This window comes from Octodon degus, unplaced genomic scaffold (assembly GCF_000260255.1).
Source record: "Octodon degus isolate 3935 unplaced genomic scaffold, OctDeg1.0 scaffold00146, whole genome shotgun sequence".
Classification (NCBI taxonomy): Eukaryota; Metazoa; Chordata; class Mammalia; order Rodentia; family Octodontidae; genus Octodon; species Octodon degus.
In genome coordinates, this window is record NW_004524722.1 from 2,870,060 (window position 1) to 2,880,384 (window position 10,325).

General features: G+C 54.7%; 1 protein-coding gene across 1 annotated transcript; it reads left to right on the forward strand.

The window, feature by feature from the left end:
- Positions 1 to 5,962: 5,962 nt before the first annotated feature.
- Positions 5,963 to 10,119, forward strand: Phox2a (paired like homeobox 2a). The gene is made up of 3 exons (XM_004641945.1): positions 5,963 to 6,337; positions 8,393 to 8,580; positions 9,446 to 10,119. Exons 1-3 carry the CDS (start codon positions 6,121 to 6,123, stop codon positions 9,893 to 9,895), a joined length of 855 nt encoding a protein of 284 aa, XP_004642002.1. The 5' UTR covers positions 5,963 to 6,120; the 3' UTR covers positions 9,896 to 10,119.
- The last annotated feature ends 206 nt before the right edge of the window (positions 10,120 to 10,325 follow it).

Here is a 10,325-nt window from a genome sequence, read left to right on the forward strand (position 1 = left end):
CTGGCTGGCATGTGGTGCTGGGGGATTGAACCGTGGTCCCTGTGCTTTGCTAAGCCTGTTCTAAGTAGGTGCTTTAGACCACTGAGCAATCTCACCAGCCCCTCCCTTTCTCTTTTTGAGAGTCAGCAAACCACCAGTGTGCCACTCCTTTGCACAGCTACAACATTCTAAGGAGCAATCCTCCCCCACCCCACAGATAAGTACCCATAAGCCCACCAGATGGGGCAGTCCTTAGGCAAAGCATCCAAGGTTGACCTACCCGTGTGTCTGACAGCCCCATGAAGGCTCCTCGTGGGTCACTCAAAAACTGCTTGTAGAACTGGATTAAGATCTTTCCTCACCTTTCAGAGAACCCTGAAGTCTATATACTTGGGGCTCTAGAATCCAAAACCAAAAATGGATATTACTAGTAGATTATTGAGTGGTTTTAGTCACTGGGGAGAGAAAGAGAATGGTTGATAAGTGTTCCATCTCAGAGGGATGAGCAAGACCCTGAGCCAGGGAGAATGGTCATCAAATGTGTTTGCCTCTCACCTCCTTGGCCCAGGCAGCCACAGCAGGAGAAAACAGAGATTTGGAAGAAGGCTGGGTATGGAGTTGGTAGATAATGGGGTGAGAGAAGTTCTAGTCCATTAGCAAGACCAAACCAGGTACCGACTCTCCACTGACAATAGGTTCCATAACTCACTAGAGTGTGGACTGGGATGTCTGATCCACTGTGGCTTCTAGTTAGGATTATACAGTGACAAAGGTAAAGTCCTAGCTGCAGAGGGGAGGAGATGGCAGCAGGATCCACTGCTTCATCCTCTCTCCCTGCAATGCAGAGGGCTGCTGAAAGCAATCAGCACCCATGAGGACCATAGTCGGGACCCAAGAGACCACTACTCAGAGATCTGGGAAGAGCCAAAGACTGGGGAGAAGTAATGTGGTGGCACCTGGGAACCCCTGGCTTCCACTCTCCAAGTGACTGTGACAGAAAGAGCTCTTCAGAGCATGGGTCCTTCCCCCTCCATTCTCTGTCTGGGCTTACAGAGTGAGCTGGCGTCAGAGCTGGGAGCTGAGCACCCTTCCTGCAAGCCCCTCCCTCTGTTTCTACCTGTATTCTTTCTGCAGGAGCCCTCCCTGGGCTGCAGTCTCTTCATCTGCAAAGACAACTGGCTTGGCTGGGTGGTTTGCAGGATCCTGAGAGCTTCTGAGTTTTTTTGCTCTGGTACAAAGATAGGGTCTGTGTCTGCAGAACACGTCCAAGTGTCAGGCACAACACAGTCTGGCCAGATCTGGTCTGGGCCTGTCAGCTGTGCCATGCCCAGTCACTTGGTAGGAGTGAGAAGAGTCAAAAATAATTTACTTAATGTTTGTTTTGCGGCATACCAAGCATTAATTCAGACACTATATGCATTATTTTTTATGAGCAGAATATATTTATTGGGGAAAAGAAATCTGTCCAAGAAAGGGACAGGAGGGGGCCCGAGTGAGTTGTCCCTGGCAAGCTGAAGACACTATATGCTTTAATTTCTCTAATCATTTAAATGTCCATTTGCAGATGGGAAAACTGAGGCAAAGAGAGGTTATGTAATTCACCCAAAGCCTCACAGCTCTGCACTGGCACAGCCAGGGCTGTACTCAGTAGTCAGGCTCCAGAACCCACCATCGCTCCTGGAAGAGAAAACATCATCCCCAGCCAGGCTTCTGAGCAAGACAGCTGTGACCGCGTGTCATGCCCAAGTGCTTTTAGGTCTCCTGGGAGTACGTTCGATTAGGGGAGGGTCTCACGAGAAAGGTCTCCCCAAGTCAAACCCTCCACCAGCCTCTCTCCTGTGGGGACCTTGCAGAACCTGCCCTGCTCTGCCTTTTATTCTTCTGGTGAGGTCCCAGGAAGCCACCTTGCTCCCCGCACCCAGCCCCTTTCTTGGGCTACTTCTCATCTCCTGTGCCAACAGGCTGCCTGCATCATTCCACATTTTATCCCAATTGTTTGTGTGGATTCCTTTGCTGGAAACTGACAGAAATCCATCTTGAACTAGATTAAACACAGAAGAATGTGGAGACAGTCCACAGTCCTGAGGCCTGGGAAGGCCAGCTCCTGCCCAACCTACTCTGTCATGCTGTCACATGCATTTTACAATGAAACTTCTAAGCACCACTATTTGATTTCCTGTAAGAATGCCATGTCTTCAGAAACTCTTGATGGCAAGTGTTGGATGATTAACTGAAAGCAGTTGAGACCGAAGGGAATTTACTGGCTCAAGGACCTAACTATAAGAATGACATGGCCAGATGTTGAGACAGCAGTCACCAGGACCTGAAGTAGAAATGGGCCTCTTTTCCTCCCTTTCGCTCCTTGCTTGTCCTTCCATGAAAGTTTCAAGTGCTCCTACTGCTGGCCAGCATTGTCACCAGGAAAGGGATAAGGTCATATGCAAATTCCTCAGATGAAGAAGGACTCTCTCCCAACCAATAAGGAGGAAGTTTCCTAGCACTGGGGAGTGGAGGGATGAAGAAAGGAGAATTATTCCTCTTCAGAGAATGGAGAGTTGAGGAATCCTTCCCTGGAAGCGAGGGCAGAGATTTCAGGTTAGTCTACTAACTAACTCAGTTTGAAAATCCGATACTAGAAGGCTTGGATATGCCATATGGTGAGGCTGAGGAGAAAAGGACAATAACAGCACACAGTTCTGTCTGAAGACCTTGGACTTAGCAAGGTGATCTGAGTACCCAAAAAGAGGGAGGTACAAGGGGACACAGCAGGGACACCCAACCTTGTCTAGGAACATTAGGAAAGGCTTCCAACAAGCATGTCCAAGTGGAAACAATGGCTAAATAGTGCCATATTTGGGTATAGGGGAAGAGGGTAGTACACAGAGAATTGGGTGAGCACTCCACCCAGAGAGGGCATCTCTGAACAAAAAGATTAGTGAGTGCGTGTAAGCTGCAAAGAAAACCAAGCTGACGCCAGGCAGGGTGGCTGGTGGTGCATGCCTGTAATCTTAGCACTTTGGAGGATGAGGCAGGAGGATTGAGAACTGGAGGCCAGCCTGGATGATCTTTTGAGACCCTGTCTCAAAAAAAAAAAAGAAAAAAGAAAAAAGAAAAAGACAAACCAAAATGAGGAGAAAGCTAACTGAAGCTTTGTTGCTGATTACATTGCTTGGATTCGATCATGTGGGCATCAGAGAGCCCCTGCAGGGTCTGGGACAGTGGTGGTCCCACCTGATCCCACAGCTCCGAGATCCTTTGGGCTCCCTGCCGATGTGTCCACGGAGAGATGCGCCTCACATACCAGTGGAAAGAACTGTGGAAGCATCTGAGGTGTCAGCTCTCAACCCCTACAACGTTAGCCCTGAAAAATAAGTTGAGAAACAAATGCTGTCAGGGATGTGGAAAGCTGGAAACCCGTACACTGTGGGGGAATGTAAAATGGCACAGCTGCTGTAGGAAATAGTATATTGCAGGGCTGGGGAGATGGCTCAGTGGAATAAGTGTTTCCCTGGCAAGCACGAGGAAGGGCCTGAGTTCAGTCCCCGGTTCCTTCAAAAAAAAGGAAGAAAGAAAGAAAAAAGAAATAGTATAACAGATCCTGAAATAATAACAATACTGTAGAATTATGGTATAATGTTGTAGTTCTACCTTTGAGTTTATGCCAAAACGAACTGAAAGCAGAGTCCCTGGGAGATCCTTGTGTGTCCACAATCATAGAAGCAATATTCACAGTAGCTAAAACGTAGATGCAACGTAAGTGTCTATCAGTGGAAGAAAGGATAAGGGAAAGGGGAAATAGACATACCATAGAATATTATTCAGCCTTCAAAAGAAAAGAAATGCTGACATATGCTACAATGTAGATCAAAGTTGAAGGCTTCCTAAAAGGAGACATAAACCAGTCACAAAAAACTGGCTCAATGACTCAGTGATAGAAATGACATGGTCCCTGAGATAGCGGGGACACATGATTCCACCTACACAAAATCTTTAGCATAGTCAAACATCAAATGTGTAGGTATGGGAAGTAGATTGGCAATTGCCAGGCCCTGGGGCCAGGTGGGAAGGGAAAGCTGTTGTTGCCAAACGAGTACAAAGTTTGGATTTTACAAGGTGAAAAGAGATTCGAAGATGAATAGTGGTGATGATTGTGAAACATGATGAATATATTTAACAACACTGAACCACACAATTAAAAGTCCTTTAACATGAGATTTTATGGGTTTTTGTGCTACTGCATTGAACTCAGGGACTTCATATTGAGCTGCTGTCCTATCCCTTTTTTATCTTCATTTTTCTTATTTTGAAATATAGTCTAAGTTGTCCAGACTTGGCTGGAACTTGTGATCCTCCTGCCTCAGCCTCCCAAAATGCTGAGATTACAGGTATATATCCCCATGCCTAGATAATTCTATGTGCATATATATTTTACTACCACCATAACAAAAAAGTTAAAAAATAATTTAAGAAAATGTTTCAAAGTACTTACAGTGCCCCTGACATGCAGTACTTACAGAAATTGAGCACAGCTAGTCCTGTGTGTCAAGTAAAAGTGAGGCCAGGGTATAGCTGAATTGAGCAGAAGCCTGTACCCCACGGTGCTGGTGACACTGGGGAGAGGAAATTCCAGGAGTCCTTTTCTCACCCCCTGAGGATCCCTGCTGATGGGGAGGACCTGCCCTGTTCCTGTTGCTGGAGCTCCCCATCTGCAGGACCCTAGAATATTCTAGCCTAGAAAGAAGGCTGGGGGCCCTGCGGAAATGCCTCCTTTCATTCTTCAGAGGAGCTGCAGAGGCAGAAGAGGTTTCTGTTCCTTCTCTTAGGAGAGATTCTGTGTCCCGTTAGGTCGCTGCATGTACAGTAGTGACCATCCATGGAGGGGCCTCCATAGCCAGAGGCAGACTGAGCCTACCTGGTCTTCCTGGAGAAGAAAAGGGGCTCAGGAGAAGGGTAGTGGCTGAAGGAGAAGAAAGTGGTCTCACACACAGTCTGGGCCAGAGGTCGCGGCCTGGCGGCATGGGGAGAGAAAGGAGCAGAGGGAACGGAGAGGCAGGCCGGCCGGGCCCTGACGATGCAGGCTCGGGTGGCCGTCTGGACAAGTCAGGTTGGAGGGACCCCGGCCTCTGCCTCTGGGCTCCACTGGCCGCAGGTCGCAGCTCCCCGCGGGCTCCTTCCTCCGCCCTCGGCCTCGGATCCTCCGTTGTCTGTCCCCGGCCTTGTCAAGCTGAGGCTGCCGCTGCGTGTGTCTGTCTCGCGGCCACGGTCCGGGGATGGTCTCCTCGCCCTCGCCACCGTCCAGCCCCGTCCCTCCCCCACATCTCCTTCCCAGCCTCGCATTCCTCCTCCGGCCCTCTGGCCCCATCTGCGTCTCTGTCCCTGCCTTGTCCCTACGTCCAGCCAACCTTCCTCCCGCACATGTCGTCCTCGACTCCCTCTATGTACCTGGGTCATTCCTGTTCCCGTCTCCATCACGGCGTCCTCCTTTCCTCGCCCTGCCTCGTCTCTGCTTTCTCTCAGTATCCACTTCCCTCCCTGCCCCCGTCCCTGTCTGTCCCCATCTCCATCCCCCTCCAGATCAGCTTGGTCCCCACCGGGACAGGACCTCGCCGAAGGCGGGGCAAGGGCCGGATAACTCTGTTATCCCGGAGAATTTAATTAACTTCTTCGCCCCAGAGCCGCGGGCCGCAGGTGGCAAGGTCTGGAAAGAGGTCGGGACCCTCCTCCCGCTTGGCACGCGGCGTGGACCCCGGAGGTCTGGGCCCGAGTAGGGCAGGATGAGACTCCGGGGCTGGGGTCCCGCACAGCCCCGCCCCGCCCCTCCGGAGCAGGAGGTGCACGGCGGAGACCCTTTGGGGCTGGGGTCGGGTGGCTGGGGGCGGGGTTTGAGCCGCCCAGGCCCCGCCCCACCGAGCTCGCCCCGCCCCGCCCCCTCCACGGGGTCCTGCGCGTTAAAAGGCGCGCGGGCTCTCCGGGCTGCACTTGCGTTGCACCCGGGCACTGTGCAGCCGCGACGGGGCGGGCAGACCCGGGCGCTCAGAACCAGTTTCGGGTCCTCGGCGCTTGGCGCCGGAATCTCCATCCCGACCTCCACCCGGCCGGGACCCCCACCCGAACCCCGCCCGGCCCCTGTCCCTCGGGCCGATGGACTACTCCTACCTCAATTCGTACGACTCGTGCGTGGCGGCCATGGAGGCGTCCGCCTACGGCGACTTCGGCGCCTGCAGCCAGCCCGGCGGCTTCCAGTACAGCCCCTTGCGGCCTACCTTCCCCGCGGCTGGGCCGCCTTGCCCCGCGCTCGGCTCCTCCAACTGCGCGCTTGGCGCCCTACGCGACCACCAGCCCGCGCCCTACTCGGCAGGTGAGCGCAGCCCCGGCCCAGCTTTCCCTCTAAATCCTGCAGAGGCCCTAGTCCCTTCCCTACTCCTCAAGGGAATGAGACTCCCCACTGCCATCCTGTCTTTCCTGGCTGGAACCTTCAGTGCCCTGTGACACCCCCAGCAATACCAGGGTCCTCTCGAAGCAAGGATGAGCCCCACCCTCATCTCCCTCCTGGCCCTCTTTCTGTGCCCTTTGGGTCAAGGAAATAAATCGTGGGTCCAGCTCTGGCCCCTCACCAGGCTCTCCCTCCTCAGCTGCAAAGATTGACCACCAAATGTCTCCCTCGCCTGTATCCTTGGAAGAGGCTCCCAGCGCGGTTCATTCAGAACCCCTCTACATCACCCCTGCCCCACGCGCTAACCCCAGCAAAGGCACCTGTAGCAGCTGTGCTTCCAGACGGCAACCTTCCTAGAGCCCTGGCACCCCCAGAGCCCCCCTATCCTATCTTGGATCCATCCTGCCTGGGCCCAAACCCAGCACTAGCAAAACCAGCTCCCATTGCCACAGAAAAGGGGGTCACTTTCACCCACCCCTCCTGACAGTCCCAGCTAGTCCTGCAGGACTCAGAAGGCAGCTACTACAGCCTAAGTAAGCCCAGTGCACCAAGCCCGGGTGGAACCCAAAATCTCACTGAGCTTTTGGGTTCAGTGAGAACCCAAACATCTCCACCTCTTTAGTTAGGGTCCCACACTGCCCCACCCAGTCTCCTTAGCTCCTCCCCTCCTGGGAAGACCATGGTGGTCCCAAGTAGAAGACAGGTGGGTATGGGAGGAAGTGCTTGAATTTGAGGAAATGAGACTCACTGTGTGCAGCCCCACACTAGAACAGGGATGAGGAGATTGGTCACCCTGGGCCACATGAAGATGAGGACTGGGGAAATGCAGACAGGAGATAGGGAGTTGGGCATCAGAGATGGGGCTCTGAGACTGCAGCAGTTGGGGAAACATACAGAAAGAGGACAGAGGATAAATGGAAAGACCAGGCGCCTTGAAAGAAATGAAGCCCCCCAGGCTTCGGGGATGGAGATATGAGGGACCATATTATGAAAGACAGGGACCAAAAAAGAGTAGGAACACAGATAATGAAAATGGGGATGGGGATGGAGACAAGGATCAGTGGAGATAGGACCTGGAGAAATGGGACAAAGATGGAGGTAGGGGACCCCATGAAACATGTGGAAACCTAAACCAGGGTTAGAGACAGGGATGAAGAGATAGTGTCAGAAACATCGCCTATGTGTCTGTGAGGTCAGGGTAGAGTACAGAAAGGCAGTGAGGGAGGCCTAGGATGGGAGTTAGGGGCTATGGGACACAGCGTAGGTGGGCAGGAAGAAGGGCAAAGAAAGACGTGGTGGAAAGATGGTAAGAACCCTTCTTAGTGGGCACAAAGAGAAGATCGGTCCAGATTGGGAAAGCCAAAGAAAAATTTGGGTGAAGAAAGAGGAAGGTGAGGAACAGGAGAGGACACTTGGAGGGGAATGAGACCAGGAATGTGAGGTAGGACTGAGGAAAAGAGGCCCCAGGAGCAAGAGGGAGAGGACCAGATCTGTACCCAGCAGGGAGCCAATGGTGGGGCTGAAGGAGACCTGTCAGGAGCGTCTCAAGCTCAGGACTGGCTAGTGGTGAGACCTGGCAGCCATCCCGGGCTGGTGTGGACAGAGCAGGACCTAAAGTCAGAAGGCTGAGGGAGAGACACGGGACCAAAGAGGAGCCGGTAGGAGGGGCAGGTGGAGTGGAGAGGGGTAGGGGGAGTAGAGAGAACCCAGCGAAAAGCCAGTGACAGGTGGAGGATTGGATGCTGGAGAATCAAATGCTAATGTCCTGGTTTCAGGCCTCTCTTGAGCCCCAGGTCTTCCCTTTCTCTCTTTCACTACTGCAGGCTCTGATGCTTGGCTGGAGGCGGTGAGGACCAAACCGAGGGATCAGGCCAGGGGTGGGGGAGGGGTGGTGAGCATCCCTTTAGGGCGGACACAGCGGGCTGAGCTCGGCTTCTTACGCCCCCTCTCGTTGCCCTGCCCTCTGGCGCACACCCGCAGTGCCCTACAAGTTCTTCCCGGAACCATCGGGCCTACATGAGAAGCGTAAGCAGCGGCGCATCCGCACCACGTTCACGAGTGCACAGCTCAAGGAGCTGGAGCGCGTGTTCGCCGAGACCCACTACCCGGACATTTACACGCGGGAGGAGCTGGCACTCAAAATCGACCTCACTGAGGCTCGCGTACAGGTGCGTGTATGCACGTGTGTACACGCACACACGTGTGGAGGGGACTGTGGGAGGTAACAGGGTCAAGGACAGCAAGGCAACTTGGAAACAAGGATCTAGGAGCCAGCGACCAGGACACAGCCCAGGTGTGGTTGATCCACCTGGGGAGACTGCAGGCCAAGACTTGGACTCTCAGAAGACCCCCTCCCCCATATTTAGCTACCTCCCCTTTATCCTAGACTTGGAGGGTCGATATTTGAGTTGAAAAGCCTGGATAGGCAGCCAAGTGGGTAGAGAGTGCCTTGGAAGGATTGGGGCGTGCAGGGAACTTACAGGTGTCCTCCCTTCCCAATGCTAGAGTTGTTGAACCCCTGAACCCCAGTTTGCCTGAACTGCATGCTGGTGCAGGACCAGGAAAGTTGAGCCAGGGATTTCAAATCCCGTGTTCAGCTGGTTGGTTTTGACTGGAAGCCCAGGATGGAAGCTTTCCCCAGCACCCCAATTCATTTGTTTCATCACCCAGGGTCTCTCCAGGTGGATCATCCAGCTTCCTAAAAGGGAATTGGGGTGCATCTCAAGGTGTTAGGGTAAGGAAAGTAAAGGTAGAGCTCCCTCCCAGAGACCCAGAATAATGATAGGCAGCGGGGTTTGTGGATGAGGAGAGCCTAAGGGCCCAGAGGACTGGGCAAGCGGAGGAAAGGAAAGTGGAGAGGACAACGGGCTGCCAAGTGATGCAGATTGGGGCTTTCGACCTCTTCAACTGCTAATAATCCTGCCCGACCCTTTTCGGACCTAAGTGTCGCCTGCGCCTGGTACTCCGGGCAAGCCTAGTTCGCTCTCTGACCGTTGCCGGGACTGCTGGACTGACTGGCCCGTGTGCCCACAGGTCTGGTTCCAGAACCGCCGCGCCAAGTTCCGAAAACAAGAGCGCGCAGCCAGCGCCAAGGGCGCGGCGGGAGCGGCGGGCGCCAAAAAGGGTGAGGCGCGCTGCTCGTCCGAGGACGACGACTCCAAGGAGTCCACGTGCAGCCCCACGCCCGACAGCACCGCGTCGCTGCCGCCGCCGCCCGCAGCCAGCCTGGCCAGCCCGCGCCTGAGCCCCAGCCCGCTGCCCGCTGCTCTGGGCTCCGGCCCCGGCCCTGGTCCCGGGCCACAGTCACTCAAGGGCGCGCTGTGGGCCGGCGTGGCGGGCGGCGGGGGCGGCGGACCCGGCGCCGGCGCCGCCGAGCTACTTAAAGCCTGGCAGCCGGCGGAGCCCGGGCCCGGACCCTTCTCCGGAGTGCTGTCCTCCTTTCACCGGAAGCCTGGCCCTGCGCTGAAGACCAACCTCTTCTAGCCGCCGGCCTCCCAAGGCTCGAGCCTGCCCCCAGAGACACCCCCTGGTCCTCCAGGACCCGACAGAAACCGTCCCCATCCTGGCCGCCTGCCTCAGAGTCCCTTCTTGCCCCCTCCCCGCAGTCTCGGACCCCCTAGGTGTGCCCTCCCCAGCTTTGGAAACCAAGTCAGGCCACTCTCATCCTCTCACCCGTACCCAGCAGCGCGAGGTCCTTTTCACCCGGAGAGCAGAGTCCCAGCCAGCTTGGTTTTCTTTGGAGCCGGGATCAAGTAACTAACGCCTGTCCCTAGCACATGGGTCCCTAAGGAAAGGCGCAGTGCTCTCTAGGGCTTTGCAGCTGGCTAGTTCACTCCTAACCTAGGTGACCGAGGGTGAGTGTCCGCTGCCCAGACCCAGCCCACCGGCTTTGTCCCACGACGCGCCACGGCTG